Below are 27,062 nucleotides of genomic sequence, written 5' to 3'. Positions count from 1 at the left end.
GTAAATCTTTATAGAAGCAGATTGCTTCATCTTTCTCTCATGGAGCGGCTGGTGGTTTGAACCAGTGACCTTTTGTTTAGCAGTCCAGTGTCTTAACCACAGTGCCACCAGAGCTCCTTCACCTTGGGAAAGGCACTCAAATTCTGTAATACCTCTAGCTAAATCAAAGTGACCTCTTCTCATTTCAGCTCACAGGCCACCAATTGTATCTTTGGGTTGTTGTTAGCTGTTATCAAGATGGCCCCCAACTCAGGTGATTTCATGGGACAACAGTATGAGACACTGCCCGGCCCTGTGCCATCCCCACGAACACTTGTGGATCCGACCATTGTGATCCACAGAGTTTCCACTGGCTAATTTTCAGAAGAAGGTCACGGGGCCTTTCTTCCTACGTTCCCTGTAAGGAACTTTTCAGCTGTCGCATCCTCTAAATTACTCTGTAGTATCCAAGAGGGTTTGGGGTGGGTATTACATATGAGTGTATGGATGCCCAGACCCAGGACTCAAGGGCAGAAGCCAATCAGAAGGCCCAGGTGTTCCATATCCCTGGGCTTATTCTTTCTCTGACATAACTGTTCATATGTAAAACCCAGATGAATCTTATTAGCAAAGCCATGTTCTCTCTGGGAGTGACACAGGGAAAGGTTTTCATCACACCCAAAACTTCTACCCTGCTGAAACGAAACTGACCCTAACTGCCCATTAAAGGAAGCCCCTGAGTTTAGGAAAATAAAATCCTAACTTGATTCTGGCTAGTGCCAATTATACAATAATATCCAGTTGGTGCACTTAAGCATGCTTCAAACTTGAAATTTTAAATAATGTGTCTGAAAACATATATGCTAACTAGACTAATGTTAAGCACTAATCGGGAGCTCTGGTAGCATAGTGCCTAAGGCAGTTGACTGCTAACCAGAAGGCTGGCGGTTCAAACCCACCAGCCACTCCTCGGAAGGAAGGTTGGGCAATCCTACTTCTGTAGTGATACTGCCTTGGAAACCCAAGGAGGGGTCGCTATGAGTCGGGGCCAACTCAATGGCAAATAACAACAACAACAACAACTAGACTAATCAGAGAGAGAATTGCAGCACAGGTGAGAGAACTTAACAAAATTTTTCTTTCCATGGACCAGCTTTTTAATTTTATGTTCCATTATATGAGATAATAGCATCATCTTGCAATTTTAATGTGGTGTCCCAGCCCATAATATCCAAATACAATATTTATGCAGTAATCTCTGACATGAAATATTCATGGACTTGGGAGATTGGCTGCTGTATTTACTGCATTCAAAACCTGATGAGCTGCAAATGCATTCTTTGGTTAATTATGAGTAAATCTCGGAAGGAAGGTTGGGCAATCCTACTTCTGTAGTGATACTGCCTCGGAAACCCAAGGAGGGGTCGCTATGAGTCGGGGCCGACTCGACAGCAAATAACAACAACAACAACAATCCCCAGGTCTTCAAAAAGTTCTGTAGGTGAGAGGGGTTATCAGAACTTAGGTCGGGACTGGGAGGATGTGGCAAAGAGCCAGGGCTCTGGGCTTGTTTGGGGTATTTGCCAGGGAAAAGGACTCACTGTGTGGGCAAAGACTTGGTTTGTCCAGCCTTGTGCACCAACCAAAAGGTTGGTGGCTTGAATCCACCAACTACTCTGTGGGAGAAAGATGTGGTGGTCTGCCTCCATAAAGATTTCAGCTTTGGAAACCCTATGGGACAGTTCTACTCTGTCCTATATAGTCACTGTGAGTTGGAATCGACTTTATGGCAACAAGTTTGGTTTGGTTTTGGTGCACTCACCGTACCTTGAGTAGCTAAAGGTTGGAAACCAAGGTGAATCAGTAAATGAATGGGTGTATCATTTCATAACCTGGCTGACCAGTAAATGGTGCATGGCTTTCTCACCTGAAGGTGAATGATGGTGACCTATGATGGTCTCCTCCCTGCAGTTTCTTTCCATGTTGACTTGGTTAACAAGTCGCTCTTGAGTTGATAGGTGTCATTAGCAGTGTTAACCCAGTCAACATGGAAATAAACTGCAGGGAGGAGAAAGTCATAAGTTACCTTCTGGGTAGTGAGCCCAGAGGTGACCTATGATCCAGAGGTGGATCTGGGTTCTAGAGCTGCCTCTGCTTTCACTGGTTGAGAGATGTGGGTTGGCTTAACCTCTCTGAATGCCACTGTAAGATGAGCCCCGTGACACCTATCTTGACAATGTGCCAAATCGGCTGCTGAGTGTGGTGGATGGTGCTTATCAAAGGGCTTACAAAGTGTTTAGTGAGCACTGCCCACTTAGCAATATACTATCTAACCATCAAATCCTTCTTACATAGTGATGGCATCCCTCCCCATCTCTTGCATCACTTGCCCTCCTTTCATGATTTATTTTTCTCCCTGGCATTTTCTATTTCCTAATTTGACAAACCTGCCAGCCACTCCTCAGAAGGAAGGTTGGGCAATCTACTCCAGGAGTGACACTGCTTCGGAAACCCAAAGAGGGGTCGCTATGAGTAGGATTCAAGTCAATGGCAATGAGTAGTAGTAATTTAACATACTGAGTGCATGTGTGGTGCAAATGGTTAACCGCACAACTAGTAGCCAAAAGGCTGGCAGTTTGAATTCACCCAGAGGCACCTTGGAAGAAAGGCCTGCCCATCTGAAAGCTTCTGAATGGTCACAGCCTTGAAAATTCAACGGAGCAGTTCTACTCAGCACACAGAAGGATGCCATGAATCAGAACTGATGGCAACTAACAATGACAAAAATCTAATATACAAGATGTTATTTTATTTATTATCTGTTAATTACGCTCATTAAATGTAAGCTCCAGAGGGTCTGTTTTGTTCACTGTTGTATGCCTAGAGCACAGTGGCTACATACAGTTCACGCGTGGTAAATATTTTCTGAGTGAACGAATAAAGTCTGGCAGTCAGGAAATAACAGCCATTAGTTAGTCAGGCATCAGATTCTTTACAGAGGAAGGAAGTGAATCTCAGAAAGGTTTAGTAACTTCCCCAAAGTCACACAGCTGATAGTCCTGGGCTTGAATTAATATAATGTAAGCTCCTAACTAGTCTGCCATTCTTACTCTGTCCCAATTCTTCACTTAGTCTGTCCTCTAGATAGAGGATCCACGAACTTCCACTGCCCTAAGAAGACACTTTTCAGAAGTGAGAGAGGACCAAGAAAAAGGTTTCATTGTTGGTTTTGGAAGAGGCTTTCTCAGACCTCATGAGGACTTCTGTCTTCTGAACAGACTACATAAAGTGACACAAGGAATCATCTGCATCCAGTTTTAGCTTCTCTGAGGGACAAGTGGTGGCCTTTCTGAGATTTTTCCTTTTTGGCAGAATGTGTGACAAAGTCATGTTGTTAGGTGCCATGGAGTTGGTTCTGACTCACAGTGACTCTATGTACAACAGAACAAAACACTGCCTGATTCTGCCCCGTACTCACAATCATTATAGCATTATAATCATTATCTTCATCCCATGACATGATTGTGATGGTATAGCCACTGTGTCAATTCATGTACTTGAGGGTCTTCTCTTGTTCATGGACCTTCTAACTTACCAAGCATGATGTCCTTCTCCAGGGACTTGGTCCCTCCTGATACATGTCCAAAGGACATGAGATGAAGTGTCACCGTTCTCACTTCTAGGGAACATTCTGGCCGTATTCTCCTAAGGCAGATTTGTTTGCTTTTCTGGCAGTCCGTGTATGCTCAATATTCTTCCCCAACACCGTAATTCAAATGCATCAATTCTTCATCAGTCTTCCCTACTCATTGTCCAGCTTGTGCATACATATGAGGTGACTGAAAATCCAAAGCAGTAGTTGAATATAATTCTATTGGGGCATCACAGGGACCACATCTACTCAGCTCAGAGTCAAAGTAAATCAGATGGAGGGTGGGGGGAGGTCCAGATTCTCCCCTGTGGGAGAAGAGGTCCATTAAAAATCAACTGTGGCCTGAAGAAATATCTCAGTAGAGGAAGCCAATGAAGAGATTTCTCAATTCAGTTAAGTCTCTGGCTACAGTCTTGGCAGGAGTCCTGGTGGTACAATGGTTAAGTGCTTAGCTGCTAACTGAAAAGTTGGTGGTTCAAAACCACCCAGCGGTTGTGTGAGAGAAAGACCTGGTAATCTGTTCCCTCACAGATTACTGCTTTAAAAAAAACCCTATGAGGCAGTTCTACTTTGTCACATGGGGTCACTATGATTTGGAATTGACTCTACAACACTCAACAACATGGAATCTTGGCATATTCACTGAGTGTGGAATCATTTCAGAACTGTCTCGTCTTGTATTTTCTAAGTGGAAGACCTCTGCCCCTCGTATTTTACAGGGTGCTTGAGCAAAAAGACACCTCAGCAACCAGCTAGCATATAATTCATTCTACAAATGAAAAACAGTAATGATGGTAACAAAAACCCAACCTAAACTCAGAGAGAATGTCATATAGCCCAGGGAAAAAAAAATCTCCCCTTCTCCTGGATTCCTGTCCAGGGATCTGTCCACTCTACCCAGACTGCTCCTTTGCATAAATATTTCAGGTGAAAACAGAGACACGAAATAAAGCATGAAACCCACAATGCATGAAGTCAGCAAGCTATGTGAGAAGGCACAGACGGTACAGCAATATGGGACAGTGCCGAGCTGAGGGTTCCACACCCATGCTACTTGGCCCAAATACTAGTCTGCTATTAAGCCCGAGCAACCTAATCATGTGCTGCTTCAGTTTCTCATGTGGAAAATAGTGAACATCATAATACTGCCTCATACCAGGTAGGTAGACTCCTTAGAACAATTAACCATGGGAGATTGGAAGGGCAGCATTTGCACAGGGAGACAGCTCAGAGGGCAGGGCTGCACAGGGAAGAAGGGTACAGGGAAAGGGCAACCAGGAGGAGGAAGCAGGAAGAGAGCTGGTACACTGTGGGGACTGCAATCGATGTGATGAAACAAAATGTGTATGAACTGTTGAATGGAAGATCAATTTGCTCTGTAAACTTTCACCCAAATCACAATTTAAAACAAATCTAAACACACACACACACACACACAAAATCCCCAAAAACCTTCATAGAGTTGGTGTAAGGGTTTCAGTGACATTACACAGATGGATTTAGCATAGACCTAACCCCCCCCCAAAAAAAAAAACCAAATTCATCACTGTTGAGTCAATTCTGACTCATAGCAACCCTATAAAACAGAGTAGAATTGCCCCATAGTGTTGCCAAGCTGTAATCTTTACAGAAGCAGACTGCCACATCTTTCTCCCACAAAGCAGCTGGAGGTTTGAATCGTCAATCTTTTGGTTAGTAGTCAAGTACTTAACCACTGAGCCACCAGGGTTCCTTGCACAGTGCCTATCCCATAGTAATGATCCATAAATGTCCACCAGGATTCTTAGCATGTTTCCTTCCTCAAGCTGGAAACGCCATGGCTTCTCTCCCCTTGGATCTGGTAGACGGACATGTGCAGGGCATCTCTAGGAATAAGGAGAACACCCCATGTCCTGAAAGCACCAAGGATGTAGCCCAAAGGCCCTTTAGTGAACTGTGTCTCCTGTATCTGTTTTGGTCAAGCAGCACCTATGGCTAATGGTGGTGGTAATGACAAGTGTCATGGTGCTCAAACATCATGAATAGAAAACCCTCTTGTGGTTAAAAACCACAAGCACAGAGAGGGTTCAGATCACTGGGTTCAGAGTCTGGCAATTCCACCAGAGCCCTGCTGGCCATTTCTCTCAGGCCTAGGGTGCCTCCCTTGGCTGGGGCCATGACCATCCCTCTATTTTGCAGTAGCTGGAAGAACAGGAGGGCTGGGGCCACTCACCCATTCTACAGCTCTAAAGAGCACCTTCTTCACTCCAGGCCCCCGTGTGTGTGCTAAGAATTTACTGTAAGAGGGACATGGCCCCTGACTTTCTCTCCCTCCGAGGGAGAAGGACTAAACCAGAAATAATAATGTTGTTGATGCTGGGTGCTGGCAAGTCGATTCCACTTGACAGCAACCCCACAGGATGGAGCAGCCCTGTCCCACAGTGTTTCCTAGGCCGTAACCTTTAAGGGGCTGATTGCCGGGTCTCTTCTTTCACAGAGCTGCTGCTGGATTCCAATGGCCAACCTTTTGATTAGCAGCTGAGCGCTTAACCACTGGGCCATCAGGGTTCCTGGAATACTAACTTTTATCGAGTACTTGCTATGAATACTTCCTATGTTTATTTAGGTCCCTGTTATTGTTGTTTGCCATCGAGTCAGACCAACTCATAGAGACCCCTCCTTGGGTTTCTGAGGCAGTATCACTACGGAAGTAGATTGCCCAACCTTCCTTCTAAGGAGTGATTGGTGGGTTTGAACCACCAGCCTTCTGGTTAGCAGTCAAGTGCCTTAGGCACTATGCTACCAGAGCTCCCTAGGTGGCTCAAAAGGATTTGCTCTCAACTACTCATCTGGTAGCATAGTGCCTAAGGCACTTGACTGCTAACCAGAAGGCTGGCGGTTCAAACCCACCAGCCACTCCTCAGAAGGAAGGTTGGGCAATCCTACTTCCGTAGTGATACTGCCTCGGAAACCCAAGGAGGGGTCGCTATGAGTCGGGGCTGACTCGACGGCACATAACAACAACAACAACGACTCATCTAAAGGTTGGCAGTTTGAACTTACCCAGTGGCACTCAGAAAAAAGCCTGGCTATCCACTTCCCCAAAGATTACAATCAGGAAAGCGCTATGGGGCTGTTCTACTCTAACACGTGGGATGGCCACAAGTCAGAACTGGCAGAAATGGCAGTGGGTTTTTTGGTTGGCATTTTGTCATAATAAGCATAAACTATGTCTTACGCCCTGCTCCATATACTTAGTATATATTTTTCATTTCATCTGCAACACCCCTTGTGAGGGTTCATTTTACAAATGAAGGAACAGAGACAGAGAGAGGTTAAGTAATTTTCCCAAGCCCACACAGCTGGTTAGCGGCAGGGATGCAATTCAAACCTTGGCAGCTGGGCTCTGGACTCTACACTCTCAGCAACAAGGCTATAAAAAAACAAAACAAAACTCACTGCTGTTGAGTTATTTTGACTCATAGCAACCCCTCCTTGGGTTTCTGAGGAGGTATCTCTACAGAAGTAGATTGCTCAGTCTTCCTTCTGAGGAGTGGCTGGTTGGATGTGAACCGCCAGCCTTCTGGTTGGCAGTCAAATGCCTTAGACATTATGCCACAACGCTATAATACCATTTGAATAAGTAGGTGAACATATATACAAAACATACAAGGGTATAATCACATTATGATAAATACCATGAAGGAAAAATGTTGGCAGAAAAGAGGAGACAGGGGCTTAGAGAAGATTGTCGGGCAAGGCTTTGCTGGGGAGGTACCCTCAATGAGAAGAGAAGAAGCAACCAGTCATTTGAAAAGTTGTGGGGAAAAGCTTTATAAGTGAGAGCAATAGTGTGTATAAGGGCCCAAGTGCATGAAAAGAGGTAAAGAGAATACAAGATGGACACGCTCAGCCTCGCGACCTCACTTCAGAGCAAGCCACATGCAGGAGAGGCAGGCTCGGCCCCAGCTGGAGGAAGGGGCTGGTCACAAGTTCACAGGGCTGGGGCATGGTGGAGAGGTCTACAATGACCCCTTTAATGGGTCTGGGTAGCACAGTGGTTAAGAGCCTAGACTCCAGAACCAGACTGCCTGGACTCAAGTCTGCTACTCCACTGTCAACAAGTACGCTGTTTAATCTTTCTGTCCCTCAGTTTCCCCATCTGGAAAATGGGTATGATAATGAACATACTTACGTCATGGAGTTGTGCAAAGGTTTGAATCCCATCTTTACCACTAACCAGCTGTGTGGCTTTGGGAAAATTACTTGACCTCTCTGTGTCTCTTTTCCTTCATTTGTAAAATGAACTTTCACAGGTGTGATGAAGATTAAAGGGGAAAATATATACTAAGTATGTGGAACAGGGCCTGGAAGAGTTACTCTCTGTAAGGTATTTACAACAGTCCCTGGCACACAGAATACCCTCCATTTTACTGATTTGTTTTTACCATTACCAGTTGCCACTGAGTGGACTCTAACTCATGGTGGCCCCATGTTTGTCAGAGAACTGTGTTCCACAGGTTTTCAATGGCTGATGGTTTGGAAGTACACTGCCAGACCTGTCTTTCAAGGCACCTCTGGCTGGACTTGAACCATGAGACTTTTGGTTAGCAGCCAAGTACAATAACCATTTGCACCACCCAGAGATGCCAAGCCCTCCACAGATGTCTATTATCGCTGCCCTACATGAAGAGAGCTGTCTTGGGTTTGACATTCAAAGAGGCAAAGAAAAAAAAAAAAAACCCAGGAGAATGAAGAGTCAGGGGCTCGACACTGGGGCCTGGAGGCCCTAAGTGTGTAGGCCTAATCTCGTAACAGTGTGCAAGACCCCAAATGATGACTCTCGGCTCCCAAATCATCACTCATCCCCCGGAACTCGCTGAAGGTCTACTGAAGGCTAATTGGCTTTCTACATTTCATATATTTTTAAAAAACAATGTTTATTGCCTTTCATTCTGATTATAAAATAATGCACGTCCTTCATAGGAGGCTTGGAACATAAAAGGCAAAACAATATAAAGATGAAAATAAAAATCATACCTTTACCACTCAGAGGTGACACTGTGAATGTCTTTTCCTTTTAGTCTTTTGTCTAACTTGTACGTGTGTTGTTTTTAAAAAAGAGAAGTTGAGAAGTTGACCTCTAAACACATGCTGAGGCCAAGGGAGGGTGTGTGTGTGTGGTTTGTGTGGGTGCCTGCACAATGCTTTATTTTGACATGGCTGCCATAATTGGCTTCAATAAAGTGAATATGCAAACAGTGATATACTTACTGGTTGGGCTTAAGGAGAGCAAAAGGGAAATGCAATCTGCCTTCCCCATTGGAGATGAGATATTAATTATCTCCTCACATCAATCATGGAGCTACGAGACAGCCGGGGAAAGAGCCTTCTCTCGATAAACTAGTTGGCACCAAAGGGCCTCCTGAAAGCAGATTTGCCTGGAGCAGTTTTCTGGCCAGGCTCTCGGCAGAGTTGCCAACTTTTGGTTAAACAGTTGCCTGTTTATACATCAAGGGAGATTTGGGCCTGAAGATTAGTTCAATGTCATGTGGGGGGCCTGGATGCTGCTCAGCTGCGATCTGGCCCCCTAATGGGGGATGGGGCCTCCAGCAGGAGGGATGCAGATCTGGGAACAGGAGACACTTGCTTAGGCTGTGTCTCACCTGGGGGATGGGACGCCTCCCGGCTTCCTATCTATCTACCTACCTACATTTAAAATGCTCCTTGATTCTCTAAGACCTGTTTCCAAATTGTTAATCAGTTATATACCATCTTCTTAATATTTTTTTCTTGTTTCTTCTCCATCATCATCACCGTCCTTATCCTTTTCATCACATTTATTGAGCATTTAATAGATACCACTTACTCTTGTAAGTTTATTACATAATAACTCATTAATCCTTACAACAACCCTATGAGGTTGGATTTATTATTATCATTCCCATTTTACAGGTGAGAAACGGAGACACAGGTAATTGATATAACTTCAAGGCCACACAGCTAGTTAGTGCCTAGAGCCAGCATTTGAACCCTGGTAGCCTGGCTCCAGAGTTTGGCTTCTCAACTGCTATGCTATGTACTTCATATGGTATCTATACAAAGGTTTCCTTAATATTTTTCTCTATTAATTTGAAATAGCGTAAGTTTGAAGGTTGGGAAATCTACTTCCATGGTGATACTGCCTCGGAAACCCAAAGAGGGGTCTCTATGAGTCGGACCCTACTCGATGGCAGTGAGTTTGGTTGTTGGTTTGGAAGTTTTTAAACTTAGCCTGTTTTAAGCATAATATGCATGATATCATGTGTTAGGTGGGGTAAATTTTTATTGATAAAGGATAAGATCAATATTTAATTTTTCACAATAGATCCACTTATGAACTATTTAAAAAAATCTCATGCATTGCTCATGGAGCAGAAACACACTTTGGGAAATACTGGCTCGAGAAAGAAGACAATGGGTCTATTTTCCCTCCCCTGCTTATTTGAAAAAAAAACAATTCTGCTTGAAGTCAGCAGAATCTTGGTCTTTCATTGATGCACCTCAAACAGTTAAAACGACAGGTTTTTCTCAGCTGCAGTCACTCATCTGGGGGTGGTGAAAGAACACAGGCTTTAAGGTCAGATTGAACCAGGTCCCATTCCAGCTCTGCCATTTACTAGCCAAGGGTCCCTGAGTAAGCCAGAGCAGCTTTCCAAGCCTCAGGTGTGCTCATCTGCAAGACGGACTAATGCCTGTCAAGTGAGACTTGAAAGTGCCTGGCTTCATGCCTGCCTTGGTAACTGAGGACACTCACTTTTTTGCAACCTCATTATCACACTCTCGATTATATAAAGATGAGGAAACAGAGGTGTGGAGAGGGAAGCCACTTGCCTGAAGTCCATGACTAGGCTGCAGCAGAGGTAGGGTTTCAACATGGTGGCTGGAGCCCAGTGTTCATGCTCCTGCCACTACCTGCTACTGCCCCAGGACTAAGCACCGAAGCCCTGACCTAGGTGGAGAAATGAGACGAACAAGGGCAGGAACAGTCCAGGGGGACCATACTCTGCAGAGGGAATGGACCTTTCCCAGGGATACACTGGGATTTTGTGCAGGCAGCAGGGATGTGGGAGACTTCTCTGATGCTTCCGGAGCACAGGCGGCAGTAACTGGAGAGCTACTGCTCAGGCCTGGGAGTAAACCTGAAGGCATCTGCCTCTGGCAGCCCTGCCACAGCTGCCTGAGAAGACGGTAACTACGGTATGTGTCTTTCACTATTTTTTGGGGAAAGCAAGGAGGAAGAGTGAATACAACACTACCCTTCATTTAATTACAGCAAGTCAGGACCAATTTGGCAGCTATTAAACTACGAGTGTGCCTTTATGCCATTTCTTCCCAGCAGGAGCTGGCACTCCAAATTGGCTGCTAAAGGCAGGAGATGGGGACAGAAGGTCAGCAGTGCTGTTAGGAACCACATGGAATTCAACACAGAGGTACCCTGTGGCTTATTTTTATCTCACTGCTTGCTTTGGGCTCTTCCCATTGCTCTGTCTTTTAAGCTCTCTGCCTCCATCACCCCTTCATTGCATGGGCTGGTCCAGAAGCATGAAACATCAGAATGGGAAGGACTTTGGAGACCAACTTGTTCAACCCCCTTATTTTCCAAAAGGAGAAAATGAAGCCCAGAGAAGCAGAGTTGCTGCCTCAGATCTGCCTGGTGTGTTGGAAGGAAGCGAGACAAGCGCACAGGGAAGCTTCACTGTGGTGTGACTATGAACTCGGGCTCAGGGACAGCCCCAGTTGTGTGAGTTTAGGCAAGTTATTTCAGCTGTCTCCTTATCTACACAATGAAGGTAATAAGAAGCCAAAGATCACCACCTGAAGCTCTCAAATTAAATTAACACAAAGGAAATCAGAACTAATACTCTGGGCTTGATGATATCATTTGAGCTGCTTGATTTAGCCATACCTGAAGTCAGCATACCAGTATTATATACATGATACAATAACTTCCTTTACGTCTTAAGCTGGTTTGAGCTAAGTTTCTGTCATTTTCTACCAAAAGAACTCTTTCTAACATACAAGCAGTTAGAGAATCAGAGCTGAGCTGTGCCCACCTCTGCACAGCTGGAGGAGAGGATGGAAAACGGGCCATGGCTAGGCCCCTTCACACAGCAGGTCTGGCCTCCTCTAATAAAGAGCAGAGAATGGCACACTGGCTCGTTTTACTATTAAATTAATAGTAAATTGCTTTCCTTAATTGATCTAAATGACAGAATCCCAGCTGAGATTCAGACATGACTGTTGGAACTTGTGAGATATTCTGCCCCCCCCCCCCAATAAAAAACAACCCACGAACTCACTGCTGTTGAGTTGGATCCGACTCATAGCGACCCTTCTTCCTTGGCTTTGCAAGGCGGTATTTCTATGGAAGTAGATTGCCCAATCTTCCTTCCAAGAAGTGGTTGGTGGGTTTGAACCGCCAGCCCTTTGGTTAGCAGTCTGGTACCTTAGGCACTGCACCACCACAGAGCCATGGATTTGAGGGTTTTGAGGGAGGTGCAGCAATATCCACGGACTCTTGATTATATCCTGCCACATGACATTTGGGTATTACCTGTCAACTACTGATACACGTCAATGAGACAAGATACATTCAACACCCAGAAGCACAACTCTGGCTCATCCACCATCTATGTCTTTCTCTCATCAGCAATATTTTAGTTTTATGCTTACCATGACAATAACCTCATCATTAACATCATCATCATCATCAAACATTTACTATATGTCACATACTTTATATGCAGTATCTTACACAATCCTCTCAACAATCTTACGAGTAGAGGTGCATTAATATGTCCATTGTACAGGTAAGGAATAGGCTCAGAGAGGTCAAGTAACTTGTACAATGCAAGACAGCCAGGACATGGTGGATCTGAATTCTAACCTAGCAGTGTAATCTCAAAGGCCATGCTTTTGCACTCTGTGCTGTTCACAGTTCCTAACACAGTGCCTGGCAGAGGATGGGCAGTGAAGAAAAACTCACCAGGCTGAAACAATATAACAGGAATTCAGACATAAGTCTATATCCACTTAGAATCTGCTCCCTTCTTCTGACACAACTCCGTTTTATTGCAAGCTTCCCTGGAGGGCAAGAAAGGTTTTCATTCTCAACCTTAAAGTGGTAAATGCCAGGATCTGGGCCAGTGCAGGTGACATAACCACCTCCATGGAACCCTGTCCAGCCCCACCTCACTCCCATGGGTTTTGGAGCCAGAAAGACTTGGGTTCAAGTTCAAGCTCTCACCAGCTGTGTGACTTTGGGAAAATAATTTAGGTTCCCAAACCCCCCTTTTCATCTTCTGACAAATGGGGTTAATAATTCTTGCTTCTGCAAGTGGCTGTGAGGGTAGAATTTGAGCCTGCAGGAAAAGTTCCCAGCAGAGCAGGGACACAACACAGGTGACTACAATTCTTATTTATCCACCCAAGACTTTTTGTCCTTGGTGGCCTGAACACATAATCTAACCTCTGCTAATTTACAGAGCCGACTTCAGACCAGGGCTTTTTTTAAATGTAAAGAATATAGGCTGTGGATGGGATAGGAAAAAAATCCATAAATAGTCCATTGAATGTAAATCAAAATTAAAATTTAGGGAAATGATGTAACACAAGGATTCTGGGGGTTTCTTTTCTTTTTTGTTTAAACTTTTTACTGTGATTTGGGTGAAAATTTTCAGAGCAAATTGTTTTTCCATTCAACAACTCATATATATTTTGTTTCATGTCATTGATTGCAATTCCCACGATGTAACATCAATCATCCCACATGCTCCCTGCATTCACCTTTCCATTTCTCTTCCTTCCCTAACCCTTCTGGCCTTCTGAACCCTGTCCTGGGTAAATGCTGCCCTTTTGATCTTGAATGGATGACTGCTTTCTTTAAGAACTGCATCCTTCCACCATGATAACATTAGGAAAAGGGAGGACACTGAATTGTGCACATACGATATAAACACAGAGGCTAATACCAGTGTATCCACAATACTGCATTACCATTAACACCAAACACCAGGCTACAGATAAACACATAAACATCTGAGTAGATCAGATGGGGGTCAGTGAACAGGATTATACGCTAGACCAAGGATAGATTCAGCTGAGCTAATCTTGCACAGACACCAATGATAGAAAATACCCTCAATCCTTACAGAAACAACAGAAGACAGACATAGAGCAATCCCTCACAGACAGCCAGATACTGTGGGAGAGAGATCCAAAGGATCTACCGACTCAGGACCATAGTGTTGGGGGATACCAGCCTCAATCGGCACAACCTACGTTGGTGAGTAGTGACTGTGGTCTTAAAGGCTTTCAAGTGGCCATCTAAGATGCAGCTAATGGTCTCCTATTGTCAGAAGCAAAGAAGAGTGCAAAAAAAAAAAAAAAAAAAAAAACCCAAGGGCATTTGGAAGCAATCAGCCCCGAGACACGATGGCCCTTGAGACCAGAAGAACTAGATGGTACCTGGCTACCAATACCAACCACTTGGGAAAGGATCAAAACTGGAGATCCTGGATAGGAGTGGGAGGAAAAACATGGAACAAAATCAAAAAACACAATAATGACCAGGTCAGATGGAGTCTGGTGGGACCCCCAATACTATGAAGCTGGGATACACTTTGGGCCTGGAATAAAACTCACTCCCAGGGGCTGGCTCTCAGCCCAATAGTAAACAAGATGTACACACAGACCACTCAACCCAGGGTGACGCACCCACATACTCTATGGAGATGCATCCCTTGGAGCAATCGACCACAGGGCACCAGAGGGGCAACATTCGCACAGAGGAAATGCAGGACACACAGGAGCAGATGACTATGAGGGGCACGGGGGTGGGGTAGGGAGGAGAGTGGGTTAGGGTTGGGGATGGTAATTGGGGAGTGAAACCAAACGTACACAAAATGTTGAACGTAAAACAAACTCTGCCCTGTAAACTTGCACCTAAAGCACAATTGGAAAAAAAAAAAGATGTGCATTCTTCCCCAGTGTTATTGTTCACCTTGTAGACATGTCTATTGTTAGGCTGGAAATTAAGCCACAAGAGTTAGTTCAATTCCAGGTTCAAAGGATGGCTGTTGTTGTTGTTGTTATGTGCCATCGACTCAGCCCCGACTCATAGCGACCCCTCCTTGGGTTGCCGAGGCAGTATCACTACAGAAGCAGTACTGCCCAACCTTCCTTCTGAGGAGTTGCTGGTGGGTTTGAACCACCAGCCTTCTGGTTAGCAGTCAAGTGCCTTAGGTACTATGCTACCAGAGCTCCTAAAGGATGACTAGGGGCATCATCTCAGGGATTCCACCAGTCTCTATGCCACCAGTAAGCCTGGGCCTTTTTTTTTTTTAAATCATTTTGAGCTTTGTTCTGTATTTTTCTCCCGCTCTATGGAAGATCTTCTAATGTGATACCTTTCATAGCCGCAGGTGGTGTAGCAGGGCACTAATTCTTCTGGTGTCAAGGTCTTGGTGGCTGAGATTCATTGGGGCCCATTACTCCTTTGGACTAATTGTTTACATGTGTCTTTGCTTTTCTTCACCTTTCTTTGCTCTAAATGTGGAGAGACCAATAGTTGCACCTTAGATGGCCACTCATAAGCTGTTAAGACCCCAGTTACTACTCACCAAAGCAGGATGCAGAACATTGTCTTTGTGGACTATGTTGTGCCAACTGACCTTGATGTCCCCCAACACTATGGTCCTGAGTCCTCAGGCCCAGTTACTCATTCTCTCAAGGTCTGTGGTTATGGGTAAGAAGTTTTCGTACCTTGTGTGCATCAAAAGACTTCTCCAAAAGAGTAAAAAGGACAACCCACAGAGTGGGAAAAAAATGGTGACAGTGACATATTGGACAGGGTGTCTCTAATATTTATAGAAAACTCCAACACCTCAGCCACAGAAAAACAAATAATCCAGTTTAAAAAATTGGCAGAGGACATGGACACTTGACCAAAGAAGATGTATGTTCTACTTCCTGTATGTTCTACTATATTCACAGATATATTTGCAGCACATGTAAATACGTGTGCAGAAATATCCCATCAAACCTATATATATTTGTGGGTATAGTCCCATTCCTTTTCCCACATGTGTTCAGCCTGCCTGTCCATCTACGTACCTATTCACAGATCATTGTTACTGCTGTTGTTGCAGGATTGTGTATGTAATAGTATTTAACTCTGCTGCCTTTAACTCTTTTTTGTGTTCCTCCCAGGGTCCTCTTTTGCCTTGATCATTGTGTGCTGACCTCCCCCTTATTACATATTACCTTCCCCTTCATCCAAGTTAGTACATGTCTACCCTCCAGTTAGTGATTTACTCTCCTTTCCCTTCCTACCCCTGGTAACCATCAAAGAATGTTTCTTTCTGAGTGAAAACCTTTTCTTGATTTTTTATAATACTGGTCTCTCATAGCATTTGTCCTTCAATGACTGGCTAATTTCACTCCGCATAATGTCCTCTAGGTACATCCATGTTATGTTTCACAGATTGATCATCATTGCTCATTAATGTTGCGGAGTATCCTACTGTTTCCATGTTCCATAGTTGGCTTATCCTTTCATCCATTAGTAGGGATTTAGGTTATTTCTATCTTTTTGCTTTTGTGCCTAAGGCATCTGACTGCTAGCCAGAAGGCTGGCAGTTCAAACCCACCAGCCACTCCTCAGAAGGAAGATTGGGCAATCTACATCCGTAGAGATACTGCCTCGGGAACTCAAGAAGGGGTTGCTATGAGTTGGAATCAACTCAAGGGCAGTGAGTTTGGTTGGTTTTGGTGCTACTGTGAGTAGTGCTGAGATGAACATGGGTGTGCACACAGCTATTTGTGACACAGCTCATGGAATCAACAAGGGTAGGAAATACACCTAGTAGTGGGATTAATGGATCATACAGTATTTCTATTTCTTACTTTTTAAGGAAGTGCCATACCGTTTTTCAAAGTGGTTGCACCATTTTACAATCCCACCAGCAGTGTATGAATGTTCCGGTCTCTACATCCTTGTCAGACTTTCTGTTTTTGAACTTTGCTCTTAATGCTGGGGTAATATGATTATTTCATTATTGTTTTGATTTGCATCTCTCTAACGGCAAATGGGGCGCTCTGGTAGCATAGTGCCTAAGGCACTTGACTGCTAACCAGAAGGTTGGCGGTTCAAACCCACCAGCCACTCCTCGGAAGGAAGGTTGGGCAATCTACTTCCATAGTGATACTGCCTCGGCAACCCGAGGAGGAGTCACTATGAGTTGGGTCCGACTGGACGGCACATAACAACAGCAAATGATCGCAAACATTTCTTCATGTGTTTCTTGGCCACTTGAATATCTTCTTTGGTCAAGTGTCCATGTCCTCTGCCAATTTTTTAAACTGGATTATTTGTTTTTCTGTGGCTGAGGTGTTGGAGTTTTCTATAAATATTAGAGACACCCTGTCCAATATGTCACTGTCACCATTTTTTTCCCACTCTGTGGGTTGTCCTTTTTACTCTTTTGGAGAAGTCTTTTGATGCACACAAGGTTCTAATTTTTAGGAGGGGGTTACTTCTTGAACGCTTAGGAAATGAAGCTTACCACTTGCTTGCCCTTTGCCAGCTGTGGGTAACTTGGTAAACTGAGTCATGAGCCAGACAAAATGGCACCCCCACCAGTAGTGGCAGAGAGGGTGTAAAGCAGAGAGTGGGGTAAGGCAGGACAGGGGCCAGCTGGAGAACATGAACTTTGCACAAGATTCAGATGGTAGTTGCTGTGAGGAAACTTGGGCACAGAGTTCACGCATCTTCTGATTTTTCAAGTCTAGCTGGAAATCTGGGTTTTAAAAGGAAATACAGCTTTTTTTAAAGTTACTGATTTTCAAAAGAAGCACCTGAAATTTTTTTTTTTTTAAATCCAAAAACATTGAGGGCCAAACAAAACATATTAAGATAAAATTATGCCATGAGCTGCTACTTATGTTGAGATAAAAGACAGGATGTCGCTCCAGAAGTCAGAGTAAGCCAGGGCTGGTTTTAATAGTGTTTACGTCTGATGGAGGTCTTTGGGTGGCACAAATGGTATTCTCTTGGCCATTAACCAAAAAGTTGACAGTTTGAATCCACTCAGCAGTGCCACAAGAAGAAAGGCATGGTGACGTATTTCTGTAAGATAGCAGCAAGAAGACCCTGTGGAGAGGCTCTACTCTGAAGCACATAGTATTGTCATGAGTCCGAATCAACTCAAGTGCAATGGGTTTTTTTCTCTCATTTGATATATCAGATGACAAAAAGAAGCCCTAGTGGCGCAATGGTTAAGTGCTTGGCTGCTACCTAAAAGGTCACGGTTTGAACCTACCAGCTGCTCCATGGGAGAAAGATGTTGCAATCTTCTTCCATGAAGATTACATCCTCATAAACCCAATAGGGTGGTTCTACTCTGACCTACAGGGTTGCTATAAGTTGGAATCTACTCCATGACAACAGGTTGCCAGATGGCAAAGCAATTGTGCTATCTCTTCTGCAGGGGGTGCTCAAGGCTGTCTCCCTTCCAGCGATCTCTGGTCATGAGATGCTCAGCTCTAAGTTGTACCATCATGATACTATTTGATGTATCAAATATGTACCAAATATATACTATGATGTATCATGGTACCATCATTCTAAGTGGGAGAGGCTCAGGGGATCCAGGTTGGGGTTCTGGGTGCCTCCAAATCCCTGCCGACACTGGACAGAAGTGTGAAGCAACGGAGAGTGGACAGGGCTGGCAGTCAGGGTACTTGGGTTTTAGCTTCATATGGGAAGGAGACTCCTTTTTCACTACAAAGTAAACTCCACGACAGTAAGGACTTTGTCTTGTCCACCACCAGAACAGTGCCTGGCACAAGTTTGCACTTGGTAGATTGTTGCTGACTGAAATGAATGATTTGGGGACATCACTTAAACTGTGGGCTTTGGTCTTCCCATCAATGAAATGGGAATTAACAATGCCTACTAGATTTACCTTGAAGGGCTGCCATAATGAGATAATGGAAATGAAAGTGCTTGGGAAAAAGGTATCAAGGGCTATGGCAGTATGTAAACTATTTACTCTTTTCTCCTTGGCTGCTGGGAGGACCACTTCAGATCCTACATGAAAAAGGTCTGTCCACACCCTGCCTTCCTTCATCGTCAGCTCCTCTCTGGTTGCGCCAAACCAGCCCACAAGGAGGTTTCAAATTATCACTCCGATTTTCATTTCTACTTTACACAGGGGTAGAGAGACCACATGGTACCTTGCATTGTCCCGGCCGTGTGACTTCAGGAAATTCATATCTCGATATCGGGAGAGAAAGGCCACCAGCTGGTCATTTGTCCTGTGGAAACAAATGGAGAGCAAAGTCAGGGTCCTCCAGAGACCATGGGGACCTTTGAGTCTTGATTCCCTCCAATGTCACAGACATCGCCTTTCCCAGAGAGGGGGGCCTGTGACTCAGCTTGAGTCTCCTTTGCTGGCAGCACCCCACAGGCTGGGTAAGGCATCTTCATTCATTGTTATGAACACTGGGTCTCCCATACTATATTCAAATGGGCTGGCTGTGTGTCTGTCTCCTATATATTCCACCAGGACAAATATAGTATCCTATTTGTTCTGGGAATATCCAGTGCCCAGCACTGGGCTTGGCAAACACTAAGACATCAGTCATCAGTGTGTAGACCAATGCCCAATACACAGCAACCTCAGGATATCTGTACTTGCTGTGCCTGGGATAGTATATGCCATATCTTCCCAGTGCTGACCTGCTCTGGCCATCTGGGCCTCCTTAAAAATATCACTTCCTCAGAGAAGTCTTTTCTGTACATCCAACCTAACATCATGTCCCCCATCTTTATCACATCACCATTTACTTTACCGTCTGATCACTATTTGAATGCACTGAACTTGCCTAAGTTAAAATGTAAGCTCTGTGAGGGTAGGAACTGGCACACGTAGGGGCTACGTGAACATGTGTTGAATGCCACTGAATCAATCAAAGTGAGTTTGAATGGACTCCTTCCAATCCATTTTGAGGAATGAATGAATGAATCAAGTACTCAGTAACCACTGGGCTACTGATTGGGAGTGCTTTAAACAAGGTAAAATCCCATACAAATGGATGACACAGCTCCCAACATTGTTATCCCAAATTTACCACCATCAATCTCGGCACTAGCAGTGTAGTCACAGCTAATCAGCTCGAGCATACAGCTGTGACAGTATTTTAAAAGGCAGTCACACGGGTCTCCATCTGCCAGCCATGCACTTGCCTCTTCCGCTGAATAAACCCAAACAGGTAAACGGTGCTGATGTGACAGCTCCTTTATCATCAGACTGCTCTGCTCAAGGAATTGCACTTCAGAGGGAAAGGGTTAACCATCGTTCCAACTGGGAGAAGCTGTGAAAGCAGCGGAAAGGAAGAATGCCTCTCTGGGGAGACAAAGGCGTCCAGACATTTGGAAGGCGCACGCTGCCTTGGAACAGGATGCCTGGGCTCCACTGGCAGAATGACATGGGGACAGATCCTAGCCCCACTTTCAACCCAGCTATGTCCCAAAAAACCAAACCAAACCAGTTCCCATCGAGTTGATGCAGACTCATAGTGACCCCATGTGCTCCACAGGGTTTTCAAGGCTGTGTCCTTTGGGAAGCAGATTGCCAGCTCTTTCTTCTGAGGCACCTCTGGGCAGACTTGAACCGCCAACCTCCCAGTTACAATTAAGCACTGAACCATCTTTGCCATCTAGGGACTCCTAGCTGTGTTCAAGGATAAGTCGTTTAGTGTCTATGGATGGTGACCTTCTCTGACCTCACATGGCAGTGAGAATTAAACTGGTCCAGCACACAGCGGAGGTCACCACGTAGTTCTTTTCCAGTGCCATCGAGTGGATTCCAACCCCTGGTGGTGCAACGGTTAAGTGCTCGCTATTAACCAAAAGGTTGGTGGTTCAAACCTACCCAGCGACTCAGAGGGTCAAAGACCTGGCAAACTGCTCCAGTAACAAACAATTACAGCCTAGAAGGCCCTGTGGGGCTGTTCTACTTTGTCACAGGGAGTGGCTGAGTTGGAATTGACTCCATGGCACACAACAGCTACAACAGTTGGCCCTCCATGCATCTACAATGATTGGACAATAAAAACCCAAAACCAACCTGTTGCTGAGAAGTCAACTGTGACTCACTAAGACTTTATAGGACAGAGTAAAGAACTGCCCCATAGGGTTTCCAAAGCTGTAATCTTTAAGGAAGCAGACTGCCACATCTTTTTTCCTGTGGAGCCATTGGTGGGATTGAACTGCTAACTTTCCGTTAGCAGCTGAATGCTTAATCAGTGTGCCAACAGGGGTCTTAGATGGACAAGTGGGTTGATTTAAAGGCACATAGTAGGTGCACAGGAAATGCCAGCTGCTAGGTTCTTTCTACTTCCTGGCTGTTTGCTCCAAGCCACCCTCAACCCAGGCCCCCTCCTTCATTCCCCACAACTCCATCTTGCCACTCCAAGCTCCTGCTCTCTGACTGGATGACTCATGTTGACCAACTGGTAACTGCAGTAGAGGAGGCGCTGAGCAGGAAAGAGACGCTGCAGCAAAACTGAGAACTGCCCCTGGCTTGTCCTGCTGCGGAAATAAGCATCAATTCAAAAGCAGCGTTGATGCAGCTTCAGACGCCAGAACCACCCTGCGTGTCTGCAGCACAGTGGGCACACATGCAGGAAGCTAAGCCCTGTCCATGTGCACAAAGGTGGTCCTGGGAACAGACACAGAGGGGACTCCATGTGTCCAGACGACGGTGCTTCCAAGGTAAAACCCATGTGCATCCCAACACTGAGCTGCGTGGAGCCCATGTGGAAGAAGGCCTCGCTAAGTTGCTGGGTGAGGTAGAAACAAAGTCAGCTTATATATTTAAAAAAAAAAAAAAAAAAAAATGCAAGCAAACTATTTCTCTTCCCAAACCATAAAGAGGCTCATTCCATCTCGGTGCCTTAGTGGTTCTTATTTACCAGCCCTCCCTCTGCCACTCTCTGCGACAGTTCATTATTGTAGTCCTGATGAATACAGGACAAGTTAACCTCTGAATGGGTCCCGGCAGCACGAATAATAAATGGGGGCCTCTCCTAAGTGGGAGGGTTGGAGGGGCTGTCTGGGCCCCGGGGGCCCCCTCTCGTAAAGCCGTAGGCCTCCCAGGGTCAGCACAGCGGCTCCACTTGGCAGCCCCGGAAAGCGCCTTTCACGGCTGGGAGCTGGGGCTATTTTCACATTTACTGCTTCACCGAGTCCCCATCTGACGGGGATGAATAGGCATTTAGCGAATTTACTTAGTGATGCTTCCACATGAAATCGTCTCAAAAGATGACATCTTGGGGGAGAGGGGGTGGATGGGGAGGGGCCCTGGCTTCCAGGCCTGGAGCTTGTGGGTAAAGCTGCTTTTCAAAGCCCAGCATTGTGTGCTGGGCAAGGGCTCGAGCTGGCATTGGCTGGAAGGGTTGGGTGAGGGGACCCCTGCCTTCCCTCTCCCAGGGGCCCCGGCCCCCTTGCTCTGCCTGTGTGTAAAACACCTGCTTGGAATGCTAAAGCTTGTTTCCCCAATGCTCCAAAGGGAGAGCAGATTGGGCTGGGGACCAAGTTTTCCCATTGTTGCTTTCAGATGCCTGTCGATAATTGCCTCCATAATATTTAGTTCTCTCCAGATAATTAACAGCTTGAGATCTGTTGACATTTTACCCCATTCCAGTGTCTCTCTCTGTCTCTCCCCTCTTTATATATCCCTCTGTCTATCCATCTCCTTTTCCCTCTCTCCCTGTATCTCTCTATTCATCTTTCTCTTTCCCCCCCCCCCGCAACACACACATTTCTCTCTCTTCTCTTTGGTAGAGTTGTTTGCCCAGTGGCTCCGTCAACTCATGCCTGGTATCTATCTCTGTGTCTTTAACAATTTCATTCTACATTTTGCTGAAATTATTTGAAGACATGCCTCTTAGACTAGGTCAGCTTCTTGTGCCTGATTCATGATGGTGACTCTGGGGCCTGTCATTATAAGCACTGAGCCACTGAGAACTCTTTGTTGAAAGAGTTAAGTAAATAAGTACATATTAAAACGAACTCAGTGGAACCAAATGGAAATCTCTATGGAGAGGAATAAATACATGAATAAAATAAGCTCCCAAGCCACAACCATTTACTGATGGTACATCATACCCCAGACCCTGGGGCAGATCTGTTCCACACTTTATTGCATTTAATATACACAAACCAACAAAAAAACAAACCAGATGGTGTTGAGTCAATTTTGACTCATGGCAATCGATGCATGTCAGTGTACAACTGTCCTCCACACGGTTTCCAATGGTTGATATTTTTGGAAGTAGATCACCAGGCCTTCCTTCTGGGGTGTCTCTAGATGGGCATGAACCTCTGACCTTTGGGTTAGTAGCTGAGTGCGTTAACCATTTGCACCACCCAGGGACTCACATATATACAAAACCCATTAAAAACCAAACCTGTTGTTATTGAGTCAATTCTGACTCATAGCGACCCTTTAAGGACAAAGTAGATCTGCCCCATGGGGTTTCCAAGGCTGCAATCTTTATGGAAGCAAATTGCTACATCTCTCTTCCTCAGAGAGCTGGAATTGCCAACCTTTTGGTTAGCAGCTGAGCACTTAACCACTGTGCCACCAGAGCTCCTTACTATACACAAAAAATAAAAGACCAAATTCACTGCCATCGAGTCAATTCCAACTCATAGCAACCCCAGGTTTCCAAGGAGGTAAATCTTTATGGGAGCAGATTGCCCAGTTTTCCTTCCATGGAGTAACTGGTGGTTTGAACTGCAACCTTCTGGTTAACAGTCAAATGCCTTAGGCACTACGCTACCAGAGTTACTTACTATACACAAAGACCCTATGAAATAGGCAATTTTCATGCCCATTTTTGTAGACAGGGCAGCTGAGACCTGGAGGAGACAGCCATTTAGAAAAGAGCAGAACCAAGACTGGAACCTGGTTGTCAAAGCTCATGGTCTTCATGACTAGGATGCATCTACCAATGACAGAGAACGAACGAATGAATGATGAACGAATGAATCAGTGAATCCCATGAGCAGGAGAAAAAGATATGGGTGCTCTGAAGCCTTGCTACTTACCGAGTGGTCTGTGGGCCAGCAGCATCAGCTTCGCTGCCCCTAGAAATGGCATTCTTGAGACCTGCTGCACTAAAATGGGCCTTTAAGAGATGACGCAGGTCCCTTTCAAGTTTTCAGAAGCACAGCTTTCAGTGAAGTATGAATATCAGTGGTCAATTCTCTTCCTCTTTTCTTCTTCTTCTTCTCCCCAGACTTCACACAAGTTACTTTCATCTCAATAAGCCTCAGGTGTTGAATGGAGTCCCAGGGTGATGCATGCTGGCTAATCATGCTCAGCTGATAGCCAGAAGGTTGGTTTGAGTCTACCTAGAGGAGTCTCGGAAGAAGACCTGGTGATCTCCTTCTGAAGAGTCAGCCACTGAGAACCCTACAGAGCACAGTTCTATGCTGGGGTCGCGATGGGTTGGGATCAACTCAATGACAACCGGTTTCTTTTTTGTTGTAAGTATAAAGTAATGCACGCTAAGACACATGCAGTAGTGCCTGACATACAGTAAGCAAGTGGCAAATGTTAGCTATTAATTTAGTAATAGTTGTGCTGTCAAGGAGCTCTGGTGATGTCCTGGGTAAGGCATTTGGCAGCTAACCAAAAGGTCGGTGGTTTGAACTCACCAGGCGCTCCATGGAAGAAAGATGAGACAGTATGCTTCTGTAAAGATTTATAGCCTTGGAAACCCAATGGGGGTTGCTGTGAGTTGGAACTGACTCAATGGCCCTGAGTTTTTTTTTTTTAATTTTTATTTTTTTGAGTATTGCCATGTTGAACATTCGAAGCTTAAGAAATTTTAGACTGAGGAAGCAGTATAGAAGCCCACACTCATTTGAACATGGAAGGCTTTCTGTGTTTAATACCTATGTTCTGCAAAGAATGGTTTGGGAAATGTCCCATAGAAAGGATGTGTCCAGGGTCCAGTAACTGGTGATAGTTAGGACTTAGCTCCCAGAGAGCTATGGCACCATCTTGTGTTTCCAGAATGTGCAATGCCTCCAGGCAAGCAGATACACAGGAAGAAGGGGTACAGCTCTCAGGTTCCCATGTGGCCCAGGTGGTATGAGAAGATAGGCCAGCCACATGAGAGTCACAGTCAATGAGGCCTATCTGCTGGCAGCAAGTGACAGGGCAAGGAGTGGATTAGCAAACACAAGAGCTGACTGCCCTTCTTGTCCATCATCCTTGTGACCCAGAACCCCTTCTCATTTGCAGGGTGCTGAGAAGACCCTGCCCAGTGTGCTCAAAGCCTAATGGTGAGGTCAAGGGTGCTAAGTCACAAATTGCACTCAGTGTTTTATGAATGTCAGGATGCAGGATGTCAAGTTCCTGATGCTGCAGGAAAGGGAAGGTTTCAGGCAGATGCACGGACCCCAGTTCACTGCTGCAGCCCTCCTGGACTAGAATGGATGGACCACCGTGCAAAAGGAATTCAGATGGGGGTGGTGGGTGGAGCCCTGGTATCTGGTCAGTTGAGCATGGTGAGGACTTAAGCCCCCTCATTCAGAGCTCAGAATATACCATGCCATCATCTCCCCAACTTCCTTCACTAATGCATCATCTGCACAGTTATTTCGTACTAACACTTAATTTAATTTAATAATTAACGCTTAATTTAATAATAAGGGAGCTCTGGTAGCATAGTGGCTAAGACACTTGCCTGCTAACCAGACGGCTGGCGGTTCAAACCCACCAGCCACTCCCTGGAAGGAAGGTTGGGCAATCCTACTTCCGTAGTGATACTGCCTCGGAAACCCAAGGAGGGGTTGCTATGAGTCGGGGCCGACTCGACGGCACATAACAACAACAACAACAACGCTTAATTTAAACACCACATCAACTTCACCCTAAGCAGCAATACAGAACAAGAGGATACTGTATGGTGTAAAATCAGGATTATATCCTTTCACCAAATTTATTCAATCTGTATGCTGAGTAAATAATCTGAGAAGCTGGACTATATGAAGACAAACATAGCAACAGTATTGGAAGAAGGCTCATTAACAATCTGCAATGTTGCCCGCTGAAAGTGATGAAGGCTTGAAGCACTTACTGATGAACATCAAAGACTGCAGCTATCAGCGTGGATGACATCGCAACATAAAAAAAAGAAAAATCCTCACAACTGTGATGTGTGTGTGTAAACAACATCACAATAAATGGAGAAAAGACTGAAGTTGTCAAGGATTTCATTTTACTTGTATCCACAATCAACACCCATGAAAGAAGCAGAGAATCAAACGACATACTGCACTGGGCAAATCTGCTGCAAAAGACCTCTTTAAAGTGTTAAAGAGCAAAGATGTCACTCTGATGACTAAGATGCACCTGACCCAAGCCATGCTTTCTTCAATCACCAAAAATGCATGCAAAAGCTGGACAAGGAAAACTGAAGAAGAACTGGCGCATTTGAATTGTGGCAAAGAATACTGAATATAGCACAGACTGCAAGAAGAGTGAACAAATACGTCTTGGAAGAAGTACAGCCAGAATGCTCCTTACAAACAAGAATGGCCAGTCTTCATCTCTCATACTTTAGTCATGCTATCAAAAAGGACCAGTCCCTGGAAAAGGATACTATGCTTGGTAAAACAGAGGGTCAGCAGAAAAGGGGAAGACCCTCAATGAGACGGATGGACACAGTGGCTGCAATGATGGGTTCAAGCACAGCAAGGATTGTGAGGATGGCGCAGGACTCAGTCGTGTTTCGTTCTGTTGTACACGGGGTCACTTTGAGTCAGAACTGACTTGATGGTACCTAACAACAACAACAACAAGCAATAATATTGATGATATCACAGATGTGAGGTACCATTTTTATCTTTCCTGTTACACACGAAAAGCAGTAATGGCCACTTCCCTCCGAAACTAGCTGAGCGACCAGGGATATATATAGCGTGATTAACTGTCCTAGTTTGTCCCAGACCAAGGGGGTTCCCAGGCCACAGAACTTACGGTTTTGAAATTAGAGAGTGTTAGGTACAGCGCAGAGACTTGGCCACCCCAAGACAAGGACTTTACCCTGGTAAGTGATGTCCTCTTCACTCTTATCAAAGAATGCATGGTCACAGGGGAAATGCCACACTCCACAGGGGTGGGAGCTTTTCCTTCTGTAATGACCCCAAGTGCAAAAAAAAAAAAAACCCATGGTGCTGGGAGGGCCAACTGTAATCCTTTCCTGTGCTTTTAAAATTATTATGAAAACATTCTATAGCAAGGTAGGGAATTAACACCACCAACATTAACAGCACCATCATCATCTAACACTTATTGAATGTCTACTATGTGGTGCTAGAAACTAT

The 27,062-nt window shown here is 45.0% G+C and overlaps 1 protein-coding gene across 1 annotated transcript in view; it reads right to left on the bottom strand.

The window, feature by feature from the left end:
- XYLT1 (xylosyltransferase 1) overlaps positions 1-27,062 on the bottom strand; it is a 199,832-nt gene that overhangs the window by 51,240 nt on the left and 121,530 nt on the right. Inside the window, exon 4 of the mRNA XM_007950589.1 lies at positions 18,890-18,970. Within this exon, the coding sequence (XP_007948780.1) occupies positions 18,890-18,970 (81 nt within the window). The remainder of the gene's footprint in view (positions 1-18,889; positions 18,971-27,062) is intronic.

Source organism: Orycteropus afer, unplaced genomic scaffold (assembly GCF_000298275.1).
Source record: "Orycteropus afer afer isolate SDZICR_OR568_19922 unplaced genomic scaffold, OryAfe1.0 scaffold00281, whole genome shotgun sequence".
Lineage (NCBI taxonomy): Eukaryota > Metazoa > Chordata > Mammalia > Tubulidentata > Orycteropodidae > Orycteropus > Orycteropus afer.
The sequence above is the reverse complement of the archived record's forward strand: the minus strand, read 5'-3'. Positions and strand labels throughout refer to the sequence as shown.